General features: G+C 34.8%; 1 protein-coding gene across 1 annotated transcript in view; it reads left to right on the forward strand.

Annotated features, from left to right (window-relative positions):
* Positions 1-26,970, forward strand: part of MICU3 (mitochondrial calcium uptake family member 3) — a 107,079-nt gene that overhangs the window by 57,815 nt on the left and 22,294 nt on the right. Inside the window, 5 exon segments of the mRNA XM_003359862.4 lie at positions 5,630-5,677; positions 9,161-9,243; positions 11,839-11,910; positions 14,921-14,959; positions 23,811-23,906. Coding sequence (XP_003359910.3) covers positions 5,630-5,677; positions 9,161-9,243; positions 11,839-11,910; positions 14,921-14,959; positions 23,811-23,906 — 338 coding nt within the window.

A 26,970-nucleotide genomic window follows, 5' to 3' on the forward strand; every position in this document is an offset into this window, starting at 1 on the left:
CTCATGGACTCTCATGACTTATCTTTAATTTTTGGCTTTTCATTAACAAGGATTTTTAAATCTTTGCAAAATATGGGCCCAAGTTATCTTTAAAATTCTTAGAAATTTTTTTCTGAAAGTTGTTTTAAAGATTGCCATTCAGACAACAGCAGTCAGACAAACAAAAGAAATAAAAAGCATCCAAATAGGAAGAGAAGAGGTAAAACTGTCACTGTATGCAGATGACATGATACTATATGTAGAAAATCCTAAGGACTCAACCCAAAAACTACTTGAACTGATCAACAAATTCAGAAAAGTATCAGGATATAAGATTAACATTCAGAAATCAGTCGCATTTATGTATACTAACAATGAAGTATTAGAAAAAGAATACAGAAATACAATACCTTTAAAAATTGCACCACAAAAAATCAAATATCTGGGAATACACCTGACCAAGGAGGTAAAACACTTATATGCCAAGAACTGTAAAACTTTAATCAAGGAAATTAAGGAAGATGTAAAGAAATGGAAAAATATTCCATGCTCCTGGGTTGGAAAAATTATTATTGTAAAATTGGCCATACTACCCAAAGCAATCTACAGATTCAGTGCAATCCCTATCATATTACCCATGACATTTTTCACAAAACTGGAACAAACAATCCAAAAATTTATATGAAACCACAAAAGACCCAGAATTGCCAAAGCAATTCTGAGGAACAAAAACCAAGCAGGAGGCATCTCTCTCCCAGACTTCAGGCAATACTACAAAGCCACAGTCATCAAGACAGTGCGGTACTGGTACCAAAACAGACAGACAGACCAACAGTACAGAATAGAGAACCCAGAGATAAACCCTGACACCTATGGTCAATTAATCTTTGACAAAGGAGGCAAGAACTTAAAATGGGAAAAAGACACTTTATTCAGCAAGAATTGCTGGGAAACCTGGACAGCTGCATGCAAATGAATGAAAGTAGAACACACCTTCACACCATGCATGAAAATAAACTCAAAATGGCTGAAAGACTTAAATATAAGACACCATCAAACTCCTGGAAGAGAACATAGGCAAAACATTCTCTGACATCAACCTTACAAATGTTTTCTCAGGTCAGTTTCCCAAAGCAACAGAAATAAAAGCAAAAGTAAACCAATGGGAACCTAATCAAACTGACAAGCTTTTGCACAGCAAAGGAAACCATAAAGACAACAAAAAGACAACGTACAGAATGGGAGAAAATAGTTTCAAATGATGCAACTGACAAGGGCCTAATCTCTAAAATATACGAACAATTTATACAACTTAACAGCAAAAAAGCAAACAACCCAATTGAAAAATGGGCAAAGGACCTGAAGAAACGTTTCTCCAAGGAAGATATACAGATGGCCAACAAACACTTGAAATAATGCTCAACATCCCTGATTATTAGAGAAATGCAAATCAAAATTTCCATGAGGGGAGTTCCCGTCGTGGCGCAGTGGTTAACGAATCCGACTAGGAACCATGAGGTTGCGGGTTCGGTCCCTGCCCTTGCTCAGTGGGTTAACGATCCGGCGTTGCCGTGAGCTGTGGTGTAGGTTGCAGACGCGGCTCGGATCCCGCGTTGCTGTGGCTCTGGCGTAGGCCGGTGGCTACAGCTCCGATTCAACCCCTAGCCTGGGAACCTCCATATGCCGCGGGAGCGGCCCAAGAAATAGCAACAACAACAACAACAACAAAACACAAAAAGACAAAAAAAAAAATTTCCGTGAGATACCACCTCACACCAGTAAGAATGGCCATCATTATAAGTCCACAAATAACAAATGCTGGAGGGATTGTGGAGAAAAGGGAACCCTCCTGCACTGTTGGTGGGAAAGTAAGCTGGTACAACCACTATGGAGAACAGTATGGAGGTATCATAGAAAACTATACATAGAACTACCATATGACCCAGCAGTCCCACTCGTGGGCATATATCCAGACAAAACTCTCTTTAAAAAAGACACATGCACCCACATGTTCATTGCAGCACTATTCGCAATAACTAAGACATGGAACCATCGCAAATGTCCATGACAGATGATGGGATTAGGAAGGTGTAGTATATATACACAATGGAACACTACTCAGCCATAAAAAAGAATGACATAATGCCATTTACAGCAACATGGATAGAACTAGAGATTCTCATCCTGAGTGAAGTAAGTCAGAAAGAGAAAGAGAAATACCATATGATATCGCTTATATCTGGAATCTAATATATGGCACAAAAGAACCTTTCCAAAGAAAAGAAAATCATGGACTTGGACAATAGACTTGTGGTTGCCAAGGGGGAAGGGGAGAGAGTGGGAGGGACTGGGAGCTTGGGGTAAATAGATGCAGAATGTTGCCTTTGGGATGGATTAGCAGTGGGATCCTGCTGTGTAGCACTGGGAACTCTGTCTAGTCACTTATGCTGGAACACTTAATGTGAGAAAAAAGAATGTATACATGTATGTGTGACTGGGTCACCATGCTGAACAGTAGAATATATATATATTTTATATATATATATATATATATATATAAAATAAAGAAAAAAATAAAGCATAAAAAAAAGATTGCCATTCAAATCTTAGGGTGGAATGATAGGATCAGGAAAATTCAAAGCTGAGAAGAATTAGGTAAACTGGTGAGTTTAAAAAATATTTCCTTAGGAGTTCCCGTCGTGGCGCAGTGGTTAACGAATCCGACTAGGAACCATGAGGTTGCGGGTTCGATCCCTGCCCTTGCTCAGTGGGTTAAGGATCCGGCGTTGCCGTGAGCTGTGGTGTAGGTTGCAGACGCGGCTCGGATCCCGCGTTGCTGTGGCTCTGGCGTAGGCCGGTGGCTACAGCTCCGATTCAACCCCTAGCCTGGGAACCTCCATATGCCGCGGGAGCGGCCCAAGAAATAGCAACAACAACAACAACAACAAAAAGACAAAAAGACAAAAAGACAAAAAAAAAAAAAAAATATTTCCTTAATACCTCTCATAGGAAAATAAGTTGGATCAGTATAATTTAAGAAAAATAAATGCATGGAAGAAGGGAGGGGAGGGTTAAATCTGGAAGCCATGGGTTTAGGCAAATTCTGATCCTACTTAGATTATATGCATATCTGCGTATTTTTTTCCAGGGGAGATGATCTATTTAATTCTAGCCAATAGAACTGTCTGCAGTGATAGAAATTTTCCTATGGTGGCCACTAGCCAAATGTGGCTATTAAGCACATGAAATGGGGCTACTGTATCTAAGGAACTGAAATTTTAATTTTACTTACTTTTAATTATTTTAAATTTAAATAGCTACATGTTGCCAGTGGGTACCCGGTAGAAGAGTGCAAATGCTTGTCAGAGTAATTCAGTTATTAAGGTAATCATGTAACCAAGAATTTTTAAAACTATTAGCTTAGGTGAAATAGAGACTTACAGAGAGCCTTGCTCTTTTATAAAGAGATTAGGTGGAAGAGGAATTTTTAAAGATAAGTTTTTAGAGCTATTGAAGATTAATTTACAAATGAATTTTGTCTGCTTAAAACAAAATCCAGCAAGAAAATATTAGGCAGTTTTATAAAAACTTAATTAGTATGCATCATTTATGAAAACGTGTATTACATAGACTTAGTTATAGTAGCCAGCTTTGATGTATCATGATACAGGAACTAAATAGTGTAATGTTTTTATAGAACTTCCCTTAGAATTTTTTAAAATTGAATTTTCAAAAGAAACCATGTTGGCATCTTTCTTATCCTCTTTTTCTAAAGATTGCCACATTACTATATGCTTAGTATTTATTTTTATTTATTTTAATTTACTTATTTTTTTATTTTTTGACCCTAGGTGGCATTAAAATAAATTGAAAAGTTTGTTTAATCGTTTTCCATTAAGAGCATTATGAATCTGCAGTTCCTGTTCAATAATATTTTCTCTTCTCCTTGGCCATTTTTATTAAATTATATCATGAGTTTTTCACTTCATATTTCTTACCTGTGGATTACACCACCTCAAAAGCCATTTAGTACTTCAGACAAGTGCCTACCAAGATAATCATGGTCAGGTCTCTCACTGTTAAGTAATCCTTCACTGAGGGGATAGCAAGTACAAGACGTAGAGCAGTTACTCACGTTCTTTGTGTTAACTAGCATCTCTTGTGTATTCTGCCAAGTCAGTCAGATGAGATCATGGAGATTCATGGAGATAGAGAGCCCATTCCCAGATCTTATTATTATTTTTTTTTTTTTTTAGTGATCCCTACGGAATCTAGGTATTGTATCTTTATATACATTGACCATTCCAGAATCTTTCTCCCATAACATTCGTGGCAGTCAACCAGAACTATGTCTATAGGTCACAATATTCTAGTATAAACAAAGGAAGGGAATGCTTTCAGGGCCTCCAAGCTAGGCCCCTTCACATCCTCTGACAAACTGCCTGACAGTGACTCCTTTTCTCTTTGTTTTGTAACAAAGAGGGTGGCCTCAAAGGTAAAATGGAGTTTTAAAGTTCAGGATCTTATTATTTAAGGATTTGTATACCTTTTACCAAATGTGAGGACTGTCTGGTATCTGGATAAGTGTTGTTGGCTTCTCCCTGATTTTAATTTTCTCAGGATCCACTTGGAAAGTCAGCTAAGCCATTTATTCTAGTTTTAGATGCTGTAATCCAAAAGCAAGAATTTCAGTAACAGAATGTGTATTTTTATTTATTCCAAACTCCTTTTAAAGTTTATAATTTTGAGATTACAGAGAACTCAGGGTGCAATATACAGAAAGTATAAGCCATTTAATTAAAAATTCTTATATTACATTTAATAGAAGCATGAAGCTTATCAAGAATGAGTGATAACTCGAAAGCATAAAAGTAATAACTGTAGAGTTGTGAGTTTTGGTTTTTTGTTTTACTTTTTTTTTTTTTTTTTTTGTCTTTTTGCTATTTCTTGGGCCGCTCCCGCGGCATATGGAGGTTCCCAGGCTAGGGGTTGAATCGGAGCTGTAGCCACCGGCCTACACCAGAGCCACAGCAACGTGGGATCTGAGCCACGTCTGTGACCTACACCACAGCTCACTGCAATGCCGGATCGTTAACCCACTGAGCAAGGGCAGGGATCGAACCCTCATCCTCATGGTTCCTAGTTGGATTCGTTAACCACTGTGCCACAACAGGAACTCTAGAGTTGTGAGTTTTGACTGCAGTATAGAAGTCAAATCTCAAAGCAAGAATATCTAAATGTTTTATTCAAGTGTTACTAAGAAGTAATTAAGCACTTTGCAGTGTTAACCATTTCCAGCCTTCTAATATTATGTTAGATTCATACACTGAAAGCTAGCAACAAGTTTAAATTTTACAGCTGTATATAGACACGATTCATAATTTTGCTTTTTTCCCAGTATATCTGGAAGCATTAATGTGAATTTTGAATGAGTTTCTACAGAGGCATATGAAACAAAGTCGAATTTATTTGTTGTTTCTTTTGCTATGATTTTATAGTAATAGTTCAGTCTACTAAACAATATTTGGCATCTTCTTTAAAACTCTTGTTTTTTATTAATACTACTTGCTATTATAAGAATAATATTTTAATAAATATGTAGGAAAGTAATATTTTATATATAGCATAACTTACACTATTTTTCCTCTAGGTGTGATTTCCTACACAGAATATCTTTTCCTTTTATGTATTTTAACAAGTAAGTGTACTCATTAAATCTATTTTTGGATAAAGTTTTCTTTTTTTTTTTTGTCTTTTTGCCATTTCTTGGGCCGCTCCCGTGGCATATGGAGGTTCCCAGTCTAGGAGTCCAATCGGAGCTGCAGCCACCAGCCTATGCCAGAGCCACAGCAATGCAGGATCCAAGCCACATCTGCAACCTACACCACAGCTCACAGCAACGCTGGATCATTAACCCACTGAGCAAGGGCAGGGATCGAACCCGCAACCTCATGGTTCCTAGCTGGATTCGTTAACCACTGCGCCCCGACGGGAACTCCAGATAAAGTTTTCTTAAGTGTAATTTTGGGAGATCTTTCTTGGATTCTCTTACTATTGAAAATCAGCTTAGATGTATCCATGCTGTTTTGCAAAATTCATGTCTAAGTGCCAGTATAAAATGCCAAGCATAGCACTATCAGGTGTCAAAACCATAAATATTATTATGGCTCATGGTATAGTAATAAAATGCTCATTAGTTGTAAATTTAATATCATATATCAATCGTTGTGGTTTAATCTACATGGGAACCTAAATGTCAGGATGTGTAATGTTTGATAAATTTCCTGCTATGCTCATTCAAATCACATTTTCTGCAAGGCTAGTGTGAAAAGAGTCTTTTAACTAGTGAATCTATCCAAGGACCCATCATACATCCTAAAACAGCTTTATTATTTTTTTCCTGTCATATACAGCAATTCTTATGAAATATATGAAGGGTTTACCAGTGTGTTCACTTAAATTTCATTGCATTTAATGGAAAAACTTATATGCTATAGTTCCCTGTGCTGCAGCCACCTGACCTTTCTATTCTTTGAATTCTCAACCTTAAGACTTTGTGCTTTCTGTTCCTTCTACCATCAGTACTTTTCCTCAAGATCCTCTGAGTAATAAAAATTTTTCAGATTTCCTTTGAAATGTGAAAACTTAGAGAAGCCTTATTTGACCATCCTCCCTAAAACAGCTCCCTCTTCCATCACTCTCTTTTTATCCCCTTAAAATATTTTACTTTCTTCATAGTACTTGAACTATTTGAAAGTATTTGTTTTTTTGCATGTTTTTTGTCTCCCCACACTAGAATGTGTGCAAGGTCTACAATGGCAAAGATTTTTATCTTTATCCCTTTCTGTATCAAGAACGGTGTCAGGCACATGGTGTCCTCTCAAAAAAATAATTGCCAAATGAATGAAGAAAGAATATGGCTAGAGGGACTTTCAGTTGTGGGGATTCTTGGAGATGTGTGGAAACAAGAACATCAATAAAATTATGTCATTAGAAACCAGTTTTAGGAGTTCCTGTTGTGGCTCAGTGGGTTAAGAACCCAACATAGTGTCCATGAGGATGCAGGTTCAATCACTGGCCTCGCCCAGTGGGTTAGGGATCCAGCATGGCCACAAGCTGCAGGTAGGTCGCAGATGTGGCTGGAATCTGGTGTTACTGTGGCGTAGTTAAGAAGCTGCAGCTCTGATTGAAGTCCTAGCTGGGGAATTAACATATGCCCCAGGTATGGCCCTAAAACAAAAAAAGAAAGGAAGGATGGAAGGAAGAAAGGAAGGCACCAGTTTTAAAATTCCTGTACTTCTGTAGTTCTCCTGTGGCCAGTGGTAGCGAGCCCGACTAGTATTCAGGAGGATGTGGGTTCAACCTCTGGCCTTGTTCAGTGGGTTAAGGATCTGGCATTTCCATGAGCTGTGGTGTCGGTTGCAGATGCGGTTTGGATCCCACGTTGCTGTGGCTGTGCTGTAGGCCAGCAGCTGTAGCTCCAATTTGACCCCTAGCCTGGAAACTTCCATATGCTGTAGGTGCAGCCCTAAAAAGCAAAACAAACAAACAAAAAAGTTAGTGCTGAAGAAAAGCAGATATTGTGCAGATTAGTGGTAGGACTAGCTGAGGCTGTCCCAGACTAGAAACCCATTATGATGGCTCAGTGCACTCAGTGATGCATTCCACCAGGGAAATTAGAGGAGTGAGTGCCAAGGAGTGTCTCAGGGACTTGTTACAAAGTTATTTAATAGCTATAACAACTTGAGATGCAAAATTAGAAGATGTAAGTACCTAAACCAGCAGAACGGTAGTTTTGAATAGAGCAAAACTGGTGAGGAAAACCACTTGTCAAGCTGGAATTGGCTTGGTTTAAGGGTTTTGGGAAAGTCATATGTAGTGGTTTTTGCTTTGGTTACAGAGGTTAGGCTCTTTGGATGCTGTGAATATTCATTTGAAGTTTAAGACCCATCTTAGAAACTAGAAGTTTCTGGAAGGAATTTGAGTTGAAAGATTATGGGTGGTGTTTAGAGTAGAATCATGAAAAGCAGATATTGTGCAGATTAGTGGTAGGACTAGCTGAGGCTGTCCTCAGGCTGTGTATAATTTTCTCTTTATTATTTTGATTTTTCCTTCCAAACAATGGTTGTAAGGAATTCTTCCTACTTCTATTTTCAAGATCTTTTTAAAGGTTAAAACTTGATATTCAGAGGTGGTGTAACTTTTTCTTTCTCAAATGAATGATAATGAAAGTAATTCTGGATTCCTAAAATAACATGCAAAAAATGAACTTGCATAAAATGTTGGCTTTCTTTTTCATTATTTTCAGACAGCCATTAGCAGTTAAGAAAGTAGGGCTGTATGCTTCACTTTGCTAGATTATGGATTTCACAACAGGTAGTGGCAAGTGTGTCTCTGGGAGGCCCCTTTTTAAACTTTATACCAGTCATCTTAAGAGAGAAGGTCAAATGTTTTGAAAAAGGCATGTACACTGAGCTCCTCTTTGAAGGACACATTGACGTTTCCTTCTGCACAGGTTTCTGTCTTTATGCGTTAAAAGTGAAAAGAAGAGAGGGATTGAACCTTGTTATAAGTTTCATGCAATTAAAGCAGTTCATAGTATGTGAAAATTTGCCTTTCTCAGAAAAGCAGTTGTTCCATGCATTTGGGGGAAATTGTGAATTAATTATTCAAGCCCCCTTTATTTTATACCTCTGTGTTTGAAGCCTCTAGAATATTAAAGTCACACTCAAATATGTAATATCTCATGCTGGACACTTTTTTCCCCGTAGGTCATTTCCATTATAATTTTCCCAAAGTTTTAGACTGGTCTATTATGTTGTATTTTTATTTTTTCCTCCACTTTAAGTAGCTGACATATTGAAAATATTTCAAATGTGATGAGGTGATATTTTTCTTTTAAACAAACTGATGGACTTTGGATAAGAAAGAAATACTTATTTTTAGAGGGAAGATAGTCAAATTTTACTGTCTGCTATGTAATAGGTAACACAAGATTTACAGTGTATTATCAATAATGCTACTATGAAGCAGAAATATATATACTTATATATAGCTTTTATTATATATTGGTAAAAGTATTCTTGTTACAGAATATGAATAATTGTTTACAACTAATATGGATTTTATACTTTAAAAACATTTTTCCATTTCACAAATATTTTCCTGTTTTTGCTGGCAGAGCCACATGCAGGTTTTAGAATAGCTTTCAACATGTTTGACACCGATGGCAATGAGATGGTGGATAAAAAGGAGTTTTTGGTGGTATGTATATTATAGACTGCATTTTATCAGTAATTAAATATTGGAAACTTATATCTTACTGGTTTTACATTATTTAGAATATTGATATAGAAGAGAGAAAAATTTATGCTTTCACTTTAATGAGGAAGTGTATACTCAGGTATGTTGATTTTGAATGATTTTTACACTATAAAAATATAAATTATATTCAGTGTGTAAAGATGAGTATGGCTGTTTAATCCATTTTCTGATAGTTTGAAATGTGTCAAGAATTTCCCCTTGGGTGGGTGACGGGCAGTCCTGAAGTGTCACACGTGCCCAGTCCCTATCATAGCAGCTACCCAATCGCAGCTCTTTGCCCCGGGAACCTCCCTTCCTTCTCATTCAGGGATTTGCATTATTCTTTTTCCTTTTCTCTTCCACTCATTGCTGCCTTATTTTTCTAGCCTCATCCCACTTTCCTGTCCCCTTCTCGGTCTTTGACCAAGGGCTGATCTGCAGTGGCGGGTGAGAGTGTTATGGTGTTTGTCCTTCAGTCTTTCTCACCTGACTAGTCCTGTGTTGGTGCTGGTCTGGCAGCATCACCATCTGCTCACTCATCTTACCACCTCTTCCTAACAGAAAATAGAAATTTTTATATTTCTCTTTACCTATGTATCCTGTATCTACTTCTGCGACAAAATGCCTCTTCTGTTTTTCTCCAAAATAGAAATTAACATTGGTTTACTCCTTACAGTAATAAGATCTACCCTTAGCATTTAAGTTCAACTCAGTAGTTACCTATATTCTCCTAGTCAAAAGAAAAAATAACGTAAAGAGCCATTTTATTTTCTATTTTTCCTTTGTAAAAAGCCAATAAAAATCCCTCCAAAAGCATCTTAAATAGTTTATTTTCTTTAGAGGCTGGAACATAGATGAGAAATTAGGAAATCATTCTTTTCCATGGTAGGAAAGAGAAGAGATTAAAAGTCCTCATCAAAGGCCAGTTAATAGCCTTCAGAAGGAAGCAAGCAGACTAGTGACTGGGATCTAGCAAAAGGCGTAATCTCACGCCCATGTAGCCTTTGCCCAAGTATGGTTCCTGAGTCACCTCAAGCTGGAACCATGGAGCACCTCACTGTGGTGCTTTTCAGGATGGTGGGGAGGTAAGAGGTTTCAGTTTCATTGCAGTAGGTAGAGATGTATTCCTAACATCCTAAAACAGATTGAGTTAACTATAGTTCTGTCATAATAATGTCCAACTGTATTTTAGGATTTTCAGAATGGACCCTACTAATCTATACAATTTTCAGTAAACTTTTCTATGGCAGCAGTGCCAAGTTCCACCCCACTATCTTAAAGATTAACTTTGGAACTCATTTCTTTGGAAGTTTCCTGTGTAAGTGTTTTCCAGAATCTTGTCTGTCTATGGAGATGAGAGATAAAAACATTCATGTAGAACTTCTCTTTGTTTCTACTCTACAGTCTTATAAAAGCTGCCCTTGCTTTAAAGTGGTGGTCTACTCTTTGCTGTGGCGATATGGATGATTTTGTGTGTTATTTGTTTGTAAAGAACAAAGGATTCCTAAAAGCAGGAGGTGGAGTTGGACAGAGTTATTTGTGTTGGTCTAAAAATCTGTGATTCTCCTGCCTGTTTATAAAGTGATTATTAATAACCCTTACTTAAAAAAAAATTCTTTTTCACTAAGAAGTGTGGAAATAAATTTATGTGTTAATAAAATCATTTACATTTTGAACTGTATTTTTAATTATTATCACATACCATGGGAAGTAATACATTTTATTTGACTTTCAGCTATAGCCATGCAAAATGAAATGAAGAGTTGTTCAAATTACGCAGACAAGAACAATGACCTCATCAGAAAACTGAGATAGAGATTGGATTAGGCTTCTATTTGTAAAGTAGGAATAATGCCATGTATAGTAGTAGCGAACATTTACTGAGAAGTTACTGTGTGGCAGGCAATGTGCTAAATAATTACTTGTAATATTTACTCTGCACAGTATTCTTTTTATAAGACCTATCGATTATACTTCAATAAAGCTGGAAAAAAATGTTGCTATCAGGTAAGGAATTATCTTCACATTCCTGATATGGAAAACGAGCCTTAAATAATCAGAGTAACATGCTGAAGGGGTCATCCGTGTTCCTACCATAATGCTCAGGTACCAGATAGAGACTTTAGAAATCATCCTTACTTTCATATGTGAGCACATTGGTGCCCAGTGAGGGTTGAGTGGCCACCATCATAAAATTAGAGTATGACATGAGATGTGTTCAAACCCAGAATCCCTGACTTCTGGCCCATTGTCCTTTATTCTGAAGTAGGCTTCACCTCTTTTTATGTGCGTGCTGCAGGCCCCATATCTTTATGTCTTAGAGATAAAGTAAAACTGTAACTTTGTACATTAAACTTAAGTATGAGTTGCCAGAAAACACAGAGGATGTGTTTTCTTCTCTCTCAGGAAAAAAAATTGGTATCAGAAAATACACTAGTTTTAACGTTCTTGGTGGATAAAGCTATTCTTTGTTTTTAGAACATACCTAGCACAGAGTGTTAGGTAGGTATCCAGAGACTTGTCGGATATTTGATTTTTGATTGGTTTTCTTTTCAGCTTCAAGAGATATTCAGAAAAAAAAATGAAAAGAGAGAAACTAAAGGAGATGAAGAAAAGCGTGCAATGCTGGTAAGAATATATTAGTTTCAGCTGGGTTTTCTAGGTAAGAATTACTTTATTCATGTTGAGAAACAATAACATGAAACTTTGGAGCTGTCCTTTACTTTCTAAAGTTCTTATGTAGAAAAATTGCTTCAGTATTTGCATGCTTTGATATCAATATTTATATCAAGTATTGATATTAAACATCTGTATCCATAATCATTCATTAAATCATTTTCATCCATATTGTTGTTATCCATGAGATTTGAAGGGTATATCATATAATAGATTAATACAGATCATTATGCATGTAAAAATTTAAAGGTGAATTGCAAAGATTTAATTATATGTGTGAATAAAGTGGTGCTATAACAATATGAATGTTGAAGCAAAAACAAATGATTTTTTGCATTCATAGAAATATATATTATAGATTTTTCTTCTGGAAAAAGTAATGTTTTCATCTTATTCTGAAGGTACAGTTAAGCTTAACTCCACTTTCCTACTAGTTTTCTTCTTGCTTGTCCCCAGTATTTTATATTTCAGACTAACAGCACTCCAGGTTCATATAATAAAAATAACAAACAGGTATCGAGACCTTACTATCAGACACTATACCAGGTGCTTTGCATGCATTTTCTTATTTCATCTACCCAAGAGTTCCCGTATTGTTTGTAATTATAGATGAGAAAACTGATAGTTGGAAAGGTTAAGTTTCTTGTCCAAAATTCCATACTTATTAAACGGAAAAGCCAAGATTTGAACCCATGGCCAGCCAGCTCCAAAATGTGCACTTTTACTCAGTAGGATATTTCTTCCTCTGGTATTTAGATCTAGCATAAACACAGTGAATTTTGTTGGCATATAAATGATAATTGTTTCATTTGCAAGTTAGTGGCCCTGTGAAATAGTTTAATTGGTCTACCTGGAATTCAAATAATTAACTTCAAAGAGTTACAGCATTTTTTATTATTCTCATTGTTATAAGGATATGTATTAGGTTTTTTTAAAAACATGGGTTCTCTGTAGCAGATGGGTGTCATATTCTGTCCCAGTAGATTTATGAAGTATTTGTATTTTATTAATAAAAACAGATTATCGGGATATGAACATATGTTATTTCATAGGATATTTAACTATATTTAAATATCATAATTGGCTAGGCAAGTTGTTAATAAAATATTTAGGAGGTTGAATTATGTTAACAAATCTTTTTGGGAAACCTCACTGATAAAGTAGGTAGTATTTCAGTGGATACAAATTTAACTGTTTATTTATACCAGTTCCAGATAGGACTTATGGATCTTCTGGTAAAAATACAATCCTGTTCTAATCATTAACATTTACTAAAACACCTAAATCAATTAACAAGAGAGAGAGGAAAGGGAATAATAATAGTAGACAACCCACAAGGGGAAAAGCTACAGTGTCAGCACAAAACTTGACTCTGAGTATCATTGCAGCCCAGGAACAGTGAATTTAATATTGATGATTTAATGCAAGTAAATTTATAATAGTAATATAGTAAAACTTCATTAACTTGGATTATTTAAGGAGAGTCTATCTGAATTATGAAATCTAAATTATATCAACATACCCTAAATTATATTATTTTATATGCATATATGCCGATCAGTTGAAGCATACTATAGCAAATATTTGGGGAAGGAGATTTGTAAATAACAGAAAAATAGCTTGTAAGTCATATATACCTTATTTATATGTGAGGGAATGCTAACTAAAGTCATTCACCACCACAGGCACCTCAGAGGCATTTATCCTACTTAGTTTAGTGCTCCTGAAATCTCATTTACAGAATTTAGCTATCAGGACTATTTTTTAAAACAATTCAGAAATAATCTTTAGGATAGCCTCTGAACTAAGTAACACTCTAGAAATTACAGCTCTCTACAAATATTTGCTACTTTATTTAACAATAATCATAATTAGTGGTAACTTATTGTTAATAGTTGTCAGATTTTAAACAATGCAAGACATGAACTGATGAGATTTTTGAGTTTTGAAGCAATTGAAATTTAGTTTATAGTAAAAATGTATGGATTACATTAGAGAGACTGTAGCACAGGCTTGGTGCCAGATTTTTGGGGTTGGAATATTAGCTCTGACATTTGTTACCTGGGTGACCTGGAACCAGGTTCTTATTTCTTTGTGCCTCAATTTCCTCACTTGTAACAATAATAGGAGTAATGAGCGCATGTGATTGTTGTGGAGGTAAAATGAGCTAAAACATATAGCCACCTAACAGTATATAAAATACAATAAAAAATCAAAAAGATTAGCTAATTGTAAAACATGAAGTTCTCTTTTAATTAGTAGAACCATGCAGCTACTTTAAGCAGTATTACTTACCCAAATCAAAATTAAATCATGACTAAATTTTCAAATATTTACATACCAAAATGAAACTAACTGCTTCAGAAGGAAAGAAGGAAATGAGCATAATATTTCTTTGGACACTTATCAGGTGCCAAGCTATATACTATATCCATTATAAATGTTACTCCCATTTAGTCCTCATTACATTTCTCTCAGGTAAGTATCATACCTTTTCACAGATGAGAAAACCGTCTTAGGCTCATTAACTTGCCTGAGGTCGCCATACTCACAGGAGCAGAACAAGATGCCACTGTAGGTCTCATACCATTTCCACTGCCATGCTGCAGCTTCTAAATTTTCCCACTTATCCCACATGGAATTGCTGAAGCTTGTCTAAATAAAACTGCACCCTTTGAGGAGCATGTTTTACTCAAAAGAATAATTCTATCAGAAAGTTATAATGAAAGTGGTTGAAATGAGCACAAGTTCATTTAATATTTAATTATACAAGATTTTAAAAACTTTGCTACTCATCTTTAACATTTATCCCACTTGTACTGTATGTGCTCTATATAGAACGTAGCATAATGATTTGCCCTTCCTAATTGATTATTTTGTCGTCTTTTTCTTTTTTCTTTTGCTATACTTGGGTTCATTCTGAAATGTGACACTTCATTTGGCCCTTTGTGCTCTATGTCAGCGTCTTCAACTTTATGGATACCATTCTCCTACTAATAGTGTATGTACAATACTTTAAATGTTCTTTATGTAAATAGCCCTCACCTGTTATACTTGATAATGATTTTTTTTTGTATAAAGCCAAATTTACTATTGAGAATGTTTAGGAATTTGTAGAATATAATAAATTTTTATTTCCTTGGTAGATTTATGAGAAGATTAAAAATTACAGAGCAATTATATCTTTAGCTTTAGTTTAAAATAGGGGAAAGGTGAGTGAAAAACAACCAAAAACTCTGGTAGAATAATTGAAATTTTATATTTTTCAGTGGTATTTGAAGAGTTAAATACAATTTATGCAGCAGATTCTCAGGCTATGCTCCTGCAGAACACAGGTATTTTAAGAACTAGATCTATCCATCTGATATAGTCTCTTTCTTAATTCTATATAAAGAGGATATTAGTGGATAGACTTTCCTTAGATTTCAGTATTTCTCCCAAATTTTTTCTAAAACCTTTGAAGGCTGTCTCCTGCCTATGTCTATACAGAAGTCTGGTATAAGATGACACTTGATATGTTTATTGTTTATTATAACATTGAGAATGTTACTTCTCAAAAAGGAGTATGTCCTTCAGAATCACCTTTTCCTGAAAAGCTGGGAGTTTCTGCAAATGATCTTCCAAACATACTTTTCTTATACTACACTTTCCTTCTTTCCTTTCTCCTGGAAAATCAGAGCTTGTTGGTTAGCCCAGCTTCTAAACGACTAATAGGCCACTGCCCCTTTTGCATGTAAACATTGACAGTCCATTTAATTCCCCCACGGATCCTTCAGTCACTTAGAAGATCCCTCATATTATACAGATTCCACGAGAGAAGCTTTTGAGTTCAGTGTGACTGACAGAATTGTCCAGTTGAAAGTATCCAGTCAGAATGTCTACTCTAGGTGTGCTGCCTCCCAAGTTGGATGTTTAATCAGAATTCGACTATAAAAACTAAATCTCTTCTTGATTTAAACATATACTGGAGGCTGCTTCAGCATAAATTAAACCTAAAATATCTAAGTCACGAATGGACCTAGAATGAGTTGGAAAACAAGCCAATTCCATGGAATCTTATGACTAATTGTTTTGATTTCTTACAAGATACTTTAGATTTTTTTCTGCAAAATTCACTGTTGTTTCCCATGAAGTAAAGTCTACTGTTTTCTTGAAGTTTTTAAGAGATTCCTCTGCTAATTATTTCAAGAATATATGAGAATGTGTAAGTTGAACATCTCACAGATTATACTGCCATGTGCCCTGTGAAACTTAAAAAATGTTAACAATTATGACTTACTTATTTTTCTAATCTAATTGCATGAGGTGTTTTTCCAACTGTGACAGTTTGTATTTTTCCTTCAAACTCATAAATAATTTTCACATATATGAGAAATGGCTTTTAAAAAAATACATTTCAGAATAATATTGTTAAAAGGAAATAGGTACTAATATAGCTCTACTTTAAGCAACATATACAAATTATGGTCACTTAGACATTAAGAGAATATTGAGAAGCAGACTTGAATTGCACATTTCATTTACATTATGCTTGCTTATTTAATAGGAAAGTAATTTACATTTTGTTGTGGTTATACATATATTTATTTTACTTAAGACATCTCATTTTCATCTAAGAATATAAAATACATATTTTAAATTAACTTAATGTTATTTTTATCCACAGTCTTCAATGGACTATATGATTTTCAACTCCCTTTGGAGTTTAGTTGGTTATATAAGCTGACTTTTTTCCTACAATAGGAAGATTTTTGCCCAGAAACGAATGATTATTTTCAAAAAATACACACAAACAAGGAAATTTCATTTAAAATTAGAAAAACGTTCAGACAGCTTGAACATTTATATGAAATATCATTGATGTATGTATTGCACCAATATATTACTGTAAGATTATGAATTAACTGGCAATTATCTGCTAGTTTCCAGAATTGTATGTAGATCAACTGGAATGATAAAGTATCTAATGTGAGTATGGTTCTTAGCTCTGAATGTTAACCTAAGATTCTACCTTTAAGAAGCAGTTCCTTCAGGAATGGCAGGGCCCTTAGGATTTTACTGCAGAGATGGAGAGTCCATGGGTTCCATAAGAGCCCATTCCAAAATTTAATCTTTCTACAGAAGATTCTGCCTGTATTCTGTCAGATTATTTCTTGCTACAGTGTAAGACTGTATCCTTGAAGATACTTTAACAGCCTTTTCTGTTCCAGACAACTCTGACTCGAGCTGCATCCACGGCACATGGAGGTTCTCAGGCTACGGGTTGAATCAGAGCTGTAGCTGCCGTCCTATGCCACAGTCACAGCAACGCCAGATCCGAGCCGTGTCTGCAACCTACATCACAGTTCATGGCAATGCCGGATCCTTAACCCACTGAGGCCAGGGATCAAACCTGCACCCTCATGGTTCTTAGTCGGATTCTTTCCCACTGTGCCGTGATGGGAACTCCTTGTCAGCTCTTGATTATCTTACTATAGTAATGAAAGGATATAGAAAACTTTCAAAAGAATAAATAATGTAAAAGTCAAGTATGTTTGACTTTAACATGCTTTATATTTTACAGAATTTTAAAAGATGATCTTTATTACCCAGATTTCGTTGTAGTCAAAAAAGGTACCAATTTTTTCCATATGCACCCAGGCATATGGAAGTTCTCAGGCCAGGGATTGAACCTGAGCTGCATCTACGGCAACACCAGATACTTTAAACCACTGTGCCGGGCTGAGGATCAAACCTGCATCTCCACATCAACCCAAGCTGCTGCATTTGGATTCTTAACCCAGTGTGTCACAGTGGGAACTCCAAAAAATATACCAAGTTTTATACAGTGTTTTGATATGGGTTGAACTTGTTTTATGGACTAAAACAATGTCAATTTTTCATAAGTGGTCTGTGTTTGAGAAAAATGTATATTCTCCAAATTGAGTTAGAGTTGTAACATACATGAGCACACATATTAATTATGTGTTTTAAATCTCTGTCATTACTAAGGTTTTTGTCTGCTTGTTCTGTCAAATAGTGAATTAAATTACACATCACAGTGATAGACATTAATTTCTACTCGTAATTCTTTTTTAAAAATTTTACGTGTTTCAAAGCCTTGTTATTGTCTGTATAAGAATATACATTAAATTGTCTTAGCAAATTAAATTTTTGATTATATACTATGCCTGGATCTCTAGAAATGTGTTTGTGTTAAAATCCATTAGTCAAAATAAATATACTACCTTTATTAATATTTTATAATATTTTCTATTTTGATTTTTATTGTCCATTTTTACCTCTAGTGATGGTGAAGCTTTCCCTGATTTTTTTAAATATACATTTTATTTTATTTTATTTTATTTTTTATTTTTTTGTCTTTTTGCCTTTTCTAGGGCCGCTCCCACGGCACATGGAGGTTCCCAGGCTACGGGTCTAATCGGAGCTGTTGCTGCCAGCCTACGCCAGAGCCACAGCAACGCAGGATCCAAGCCGCGTCTGCAACCTACACCACAGCTCATGGCAACACTGGATCTTTAACCCACTGAGCAAGGCCAGGGATCGAACCTGCAACCTCATGGTTCCTAGTCGGATTCATTAACCACTGCGCCACGACGGGAACTCCTAAATATACATTTTAGTTCAAAAATATACTGCTGATAGAATAAAATAAAAGCAAAAGTTTAACTGCTGTATAGGTGAAGAAATAACATTGCCTTTGCCATGCCCCATGAAGCCTCTTTATATGTCTCCAATCATAATCCCTCATTCTCTAAAAGATAACCCCAATCATGACTTTTATGTAAATCACTGCTTCTTTTTGCTTGCAGTTTTACATCCTAATTATGTATCCTAAACAACACAGTTTTGCCCATTTTTGAATATCATACGAATGAGATCATATTACATGAATTTTTCTGTGTCTTGCTTCTTTGATTCAACATGATTGCCAGATTCATCTGTAATATTATATCTGATCCTAGTACATTCTCTTCAATTCAGCATGATCGTCAGCTTCATCTACATTATTGTATCTGTCCTAATCCATTCACTTTTATTGATATGAGCAGTGGTTACCAAACTTTTTGGTCTCAGGACCCCTTTACATTATCAACAATTAATGAGAATCCAAAAGAGCTTTTGTTTGTGTTGGTTATATCTAATATTTGCCATTTTAGAAGTTAAAATTGAGACCATTTTAAATATTAATATATTTTAAAATAATTTAAAAATCACATATTACCATAAACATTTTTTTTATGAAAAATAACTTCAAAACTGTAGTAAAGAAAGTGATATTTTACATTCTTCGCAAATCTCTTTATTGTCTGACTTAATAGAATACAACTGGTTTCTCATAGATGCTTCTGTATTCTGTTACATTATTTTGGCAACAAATACTGTCAGTTGTTTCCCTTGAAGTGATAGGCTCATTTGGTTCATTTTCCAAAAAATGTCTGGCAAATACCAAAGTCTAAATAACTATAGTTTTTCTGCCAGTTTTTCTTTCAAGCAAAAGTGATGGTTTGTGAAAATTGTCTAGTTTACCTTGCAGTACAAACCATCACACAAATGTTTTTTCTCAAGGCAACCATAGTACTTCGTTAAGCAGAAATGTTTTATGCGTACTTCCCTTCACATCAAATGTTAAAAAGAGATGTGCTCAAAGAACACATTAACAAAATTAAAAGTTTTATTCTTTAGCAAGTATTAAGTGAAACATTTTTTTATGTGAGTGTATGGAACTGTTCACAGTGTGACAACTTCTGAAGGATGTAGTGACTTTGGTTTTCAGTGCCACTGCTGTCAATGTACTAAGGCTTCAGTGATTTTACCTACCATTGCTTTTGAACCAGTCAACAGAGTACAAAAGGAAAATAATGTCTTTAAGATACATCTGTTTTATACTTTATCTAGTTTTTTGGGGTTATTCTCAATGAAAAGATCTGTGTTATTTTCTAGCAAGTCTTTTTTGGAAGCCTGGTATATTATTTTCAACTTCTCTCTTGTATTTTGAATATATCTTTTTTAAAAGTATATTTTGTGTATTTTATTGGTTCCTTTTTATCTGGGTTGATAATATGTGCTTTTTAATTGGAAAATCACATCACTATGATTACTAATTTATTTGTGTGTGTTGTAACCATCATGTATTCTGGTTTTTTTCTCCTTTCTTACCTCTTTTGCATTAACTGAAGCTTATTTTCCCTCCTTTTATTTTCCTCTGTGTTAGTGTAGATGATATTCACTGTATTTCTATTCTTTCTGTAGTTATTCTTGAAATTTTAATAAGTATACTTAAAGTCTTATCTTAGGCAATGTCTTTTTTCTCTTTCTTAAAAATAGAGCTTAAAAGTTTTTTAGTACTTTTCATTCTCTTCCTGGCATGGGTACTTGCACAGTGTTTGCCCTTGTCTTTTTTTAATCCCACAAGTTAGACTTCTAAAATATGTACCATCCATGTTTTCTTTTAATTTCTTGCATATTTACTATTCTTTACTCAGTAATTCCCTCTTTAATCTTACCCCTTCCTAAACCTCATAATCTTATGCTCACAAATATACTCTCAAATAATGATCTTCTAAATGATTTAAAGATTTTAAAAGAAAACTTAAATCTGGAAATGTCTTTTTTAGTTTTATTGAGATAAAATTGACATATAATCTTGCATTTGTTTTAGGTATATGAAATAATTGATATGTGCATGTATCACAAAATAATTACAAGTTTAGTTGACATCTGTCCCCTTATATAGTTACTGTTTTTTTTTCTTGTGATAAAAACTTTAAGATTTATTCTCTTAGCAACTTTCAGTATACAGCACAGCATCATTAGCTTGTAGTCACCATGCTCTGCATTACACCACCAAGACTTATTTATCTTATAAATGGAAGTTCAGACCTTTTCACCATCTTCACCCGTTACCTTACACCCCCACCCCGACCCACCTCTGGCAACCATCCAGTTGCTTTTGTTTCTCTGGATTTGTTTGTTTTAATTGAGATATAATTGGCATGTAACATTGTATTAGTTTAAAGTGTATAATATATGTATATATATGCATACACTTATTTTGAAAGATAATTTTCCTAGATACGTTATTATAAGTTGATATTTTTTTCTCAGCAAATTGTGATATCATCCCAATCTTCTAGCATCTATTGTTGAAATTGAAAAGTCAGCTCTGTGTCTAATTATTGTTCTTTTATAGGTAATCTGTTTTCTTTCTGGGTGCTTTTAAGATTCTCTTTGCCATTGGTATTCTATAATTTTATTACAGTATTTCTCTCTTTTTACTTTTACCAATCATGAGGATTGTTCATTTTATTTCTTGAATATTCACTGCCATTATCTTTCTGAATATTGCCTCTTTCCCATTTTTGCTAATATTGCTTTCTGGAGCTTTCATAGATATTCATGCTCTGTGTCTCTTAACTTCTCTTGAATTTGCCGCATTTAATTTTTTGTGTCAGTTAAATATTTAATATATCGTGCAATTGTATAGCATTCAAGGCATGACAGTAGTTGCTGTGAAATTACTGTCGTTCTATCAGAAACGTTATAGTTTAAAAGAGTGTATAAGATAAAAACTAACATAGCCACTAAAAACAATTCAGTTGTATATTTTTGCATAATTTAATATTTGGAGCTAGGCGATAAGTAGAAAATCTTTCTGCAGGAGGGTACTATTAAACTGTTAGTTCTAAATAAGATTTTATTTTAAAAAACTTCATTTTACCCTCCTAGATTAAGTATACATTCTTAAAATATTTTAAAATACATGAAAGCAAAAAGAAGAAAATAAAAAGTGTTCTAATCCCACCATTCAGAGATAATCAGTTTATTTAAGTAACAGGTTGATCCTTGAACAGCATGAGTTTCAACTGCAAGGGTCCACATATGTGGAATTTTTTTTCACTAAATACAAGATAGCAGTACACAGTCCTCAGGTGGTTGCATCCACAGGTGTGTGGCCATGGATATGGAGGGCTGACCATAAAGTTATACTAGAATTTTCAGCTGCGCAGGGGTCAGAGCTCCTAACTCCATGTCATTGTATTTATGATCACCTGTTTTTACTTCTTTTCTGTGCGCAGACATACTTTTTTTCTAAGAGATCTATAGTTTGTTGAACTTTCATCCCTTCATATGTTGTAAACCTTTTTAATGTCATCAAAATATCTGTGTGTGTGAGAGAGAGAATATGTGTGTGGTGTGTGTGATGGTGACCAGTGTTTGGAGGTAGGAGAGAGGCCTGACTTCCTTCACAAAGCAAATCATTCCTGATACCCTCCTAATAATGATGTCCTGAGCCTTAGTTTCTAGTTTGATAGGCTTGCCAAGCCCTTTCTTAGTTATGGACTTTCTATGTTTCAGTTTAAAAATATATCCACATTCAAAATATTTAGATAACTTTGCGGGATATTTACTGAAGTTACTGTTTATTGAGGTTTAACTGTATCTATATAAAAGAAAATGAACTGCATTAGTTCTGACCTCAGCTAATTTTACTTATTTGGCTTAATACTGCTTTGGTGGAAGCTTATTTTATTACTAAAGGAGGTGACAAGCAAATTCTCTGTCATATTGCTTCATTTATACTTATGATAATGAATACAAGTATGTTTTATGAATAATTCCTGCTAAATAATACTTTAACATTTTTTATGATTTTTATTAAAATATGGGTGGCAGGCAGTGTATTTTACTTCATAATAATGAATTAGAACATAGATCTTTGAAATGATTTCCAGATGCTTATGACTTTTTTTTTTTTTTGACTACCCCACGGCATATGGAGTTCCTGGGTCAGAGATCAGATCCGAACTATAGTTGCAACCTAAGTCACAACTGCCACAATGCTGGATCCTTAACTCACTGTGCTGGGCCAGGGATTGAACCTGCGTCCCAGTGCTCCCAATAGGCTGCTGATCCCATTGCACCCCTTGAACAGCATGAGTTTCAGATGCTTATGATTTTATTAGTGATACTAGACTTTTGAAAATTAGCACACACACAAAATAAAAATTCTCTCATCATCAGCCACTCACTCTCACTGCATTTTCTTCTTCCAGTAATCCAAAGAAGAGCGATTCTGAGAAACTATCAAATCTGGTCTGATAAATCCTGACAGAAACTGCATTTAATGTTCATAGAGGCCCAAGTTAAGCTTGTAGTTCTACATTTTCATATGAAGATTAGACAATACTTCCTAATCTTGATATCACCTTCTTCAGACTAGTCAAAACTAAGATTTAAGCTACTGTTCCATCTGGATAATAGGTCAGAAAGTACTTTTAGCTGTTTACAGTAGACACTTATGAAATCCCTGATTAGCTTTGAGTGGTTTGCCTTAAACTTAACATATTTCTTTTTGACAAGTTTTGGATTAAAATTTAAATTTAGTTTTTCTAAATTTAAATTATGAGTGTATTGATTTTAATTCCTTGATGCACTAACATAATGTATATTAGCCAATAATAATTTATTTTAAAATTAACCTTAATTGGTTGCTCCAAATGAATTTATTTGTCATGGGGTGTGAATAAAATTTGTATTTCACACTTTCTTAGAAGTTATGTATGTTTCAGTAGAAGGACATGGGAGGAAGGGATGAAGAATGTGATTCTTTTTGACAAAGCCACATTGTACTTAGAAATAGTGGTTATATACCATTACACCTTTGAAAATGCCCTGGGTTTACCAGCAGTGTAATATAATACTGTTGTGTGCAGCAGAAAACAAAAAAGGTAAGCTAATGTGTTTTTCTTTTCCTTTCAAAGTTGGCTAGAAGAGATTTAAAGTGTATAAATTATCATTCTTTGTGACTATTCTTTAGATTTCAGTTGTGTTTCTTAAAACTTCTGCAGGTACTTAAAACAGATGCTGAGGAACTTGTTTCCAGAAGCTATTGGGATACACTGAGACGTAACACAAGCCAAGCACTCTTTTCAGACCTCGCAGAGGTATAATGAAACCCCAACCATATCCTTGTACTATTTACCATTTTGTTAATCTAGTCCTCACTTCATTTTAAAGTCATTGTGTTGAAGCCAAAAATGTAGTTTTTATTTTCCCTTTTCTCCAGTAAGTAAAGCAATAATTCTTGTGCATAAGTGGTATATTGTAATACGTCAGTTGTACTGGTAGGGGATGCAAGGTTATTTATATTAGTCTATGTTAAATCCAGTTGCTCATTGTGCAAAACATGACTTTCCCACTTAATTAAAAGGAAATACTGTTATTTTTCACTTAAGGATCACTTTCAAGAAATTTGAAAATCACTATTTTATAGTATCACTGAATCTTTCAACCTTATAATTTTGGTTGGAATTTCCATGAAATACTGAAACTTCCAGCATGGTAAAAGATAGCTAATGCTTTAGAGTTAAGTTCGATTTAAACAATTAAATTTCCTGAAATTAATAGTGAGTGGCTTACCAAGGATGGGCATGTGGGGAGGTGTCCTAAGAGCAGTCAGTCAAGGAAGGGAGAAACATTTTACCTTGACATTGGTTAAGATTAAACCACCAGTGCATGGCGAATTAAAAGCAGAATGGCCATTATTTCCATTATTGTTTTTGAATTCCATAGAGAGACATGCTTTTGTTGTATTGTGGTGGACTGCTCCCACCATCCCACTCCATTACACCGCTGTTAGTAGAGATTTGTCATTCTTTTTTTTTTTTTTTTTTTTTTTTTTTTTTTTTTTTTGTTGTTGCTATTTCTTGGCGCTCCCGCATATGAGGTTCCAGCTAGGTCCATCGACTGTACCACCAGCCTACGCCAACCACAGCACTGGATCCGCCCGTCTCGACCTACACCACAGCTCACGCCCCGATCCTAACCCACTGACAACAGGACCGAACCCCAACCTCATGTTCTATCGATCGTTAACCACTGCCACGACGGAACTCGAGATTTTCATTCTAAAGATGGCTCTGTCTTAGGATAACACTGTTCTCTGTTTCCTATTAAGTATTTTTAAGAACTTTATTAGAGATGGCTATCTGTCTTACCGCAAAGGCTTTTCAGTAAATACAAAGAGATATATGTTTCATTATCTCTTCCTCTTTAAATTTGGCTTGTCATTTCTTTTTCTTTAATTTTTAATTTTTTAGTTTAATTTTTAGAAATTACACTTAAAAATATCTGGAGAAGTAAACTGGAATCAGATGTGCTTCTATTAATCCATATATACAGTGTTACTCAATGGACAACTCTAGACCAGGGCAAACACTTGGAAATGTTTTGTCACTTGTGCTCAGTTTTAAAATCTTGAAACAAATAATCTCTAACCTGTCTGTAGTATATAAACACAATGTAATTGTAACCAGCAATTAACCTTTAAAATTACCTTTTAACCATTTTTAGGCATAAAGTGGTAATTTATGTTCCATTTACACATTTTATTTTATCTTTATTTGTAGGGCCACACCCACAGCATATGGAAGGCTAGGGGTCAAATCAGAACTGTAGCTGCTGGCCTTTGCCACAGCCACAGCAACACCAGATCCAAACCGCATCTGCAGCCTACACCACAGCTCACAGCAATGCCAGATCCTTAACCCACTGAGTGAGGCCAGGTCTCAAACCTGCATTTTCATGGATACTAGTAGGGTTCGTTACCACTGAGCCATGATGGCGACTCACCATTTACACATATTCTAGAAGTGCTCAATTCTATAATCATTCATGCATGTACATTGTAGTTAGTGCCTAAAAGTAAGAACAGCTGGGAACACTTGTCCTTAGAGTTCCTACGAGCCAGCTGTGTCCAGCTCAAATTAACAAACGTGTGATGCTCTTTCCACACTGGACTGTCCACCTCTCAGCCTCCAACATCTCTATTCTCATTTAACTCTGCTAGAAATGATCACAATTAGACACGATCTCCTCACTAGATGTTGAATTTCATTTAAATCTTGGAAAGTTTAATATCAGAAGACCAGTCAAAGATTGTAAGATTTGCCTAAGATTTTTGGAAGGTGTTATCACTCAATCAGACATGTCCTGGAACTGGCTTTGACTGCTTCCCATAGCTAATTCCTCACATTTCTTCCCAGCTAAGCATTCTCTGACTTCCTGTGGCACCTTCACAGTGTTCATGATAGAAGTATTTGTACCATAGACATTGGCAAACACTACAAATCAGGCTTTTTTTTTTTTCCCCTAGAGAGCCAGTTTCACCATAGGCTGTTATCAGCCCACACTATAATCATAAACTACTAAATCCATTAATGAATTGACTCAAACATCTTGAAAATAAATTTGATGGCGGGAAGAAAACAAAATTTATATTGTGTTTCCAAGTAAAATAATTATTGGGGGGTTATTTCTGTTCCTATCCTCCCACATTAGAGAGGATAATTGAGAATTAATTGTAGTTAAACTACAACTCACTTATAATTCCTTATAGGTTACCACTGATGCCGGTGTAACATTGAATTATTTATAGTATCAGTATTTCAGGATTCAAATTAGTTCATAAAGCTTAAAAATTTATGTGTATTTGTATTTCTGCGTTTCTTATGTATTTAAAATGTAAATATTGAGATAAAGCTGTCCTCTTTACATAATGTAGGTAAATTTGAGATTAGCCTCTCATATTCTTATTCCAGAATGGTTCTAATGAGATTTTTTTCAGTTATAGTAAAACCATGTTATAATGAAAATTTGAATGTGCCACAGCTGATACCACTTTCTAACCAAAATAAGAGATAATAAATTCATAGTGCAGTATAAGCCTATCATGACTTGTTGAATATAATCTGAGTACAAAATTATAGAAATTATTTTGAGCTTTACAGATGAAATTTAAATTTTTTCTTATTTAATTTACTAATTCAATAAATTCAGTAGATTATTCAGAACCTTCAGTAACAAATCAAGAGTTTGAAAATTTTCTTCAGCCCTGAAAAGAGCCTGACAAATTATTATCCCATAGTAATCAAAAATATATTGAATTTTTAAAATTCTTTTTCATAGTTTGACATTTATTTTATACAATTTTATTAATTTATTTCATTT

Source organism: Sus scrofa, chromosome 17 (assembly GCF_000003025.6).
Source record: "Sus scrofa isolate TJ Tabasco breed Duroc chromosome 17, Sscrofa11.1, whole genome shotgun sequence".
Lineage (NCBI taxonomy): Eukaryota > Metazoa > Chordata > Mammalia > Artiodactyla > Suidae > Sus > Sus scrofa.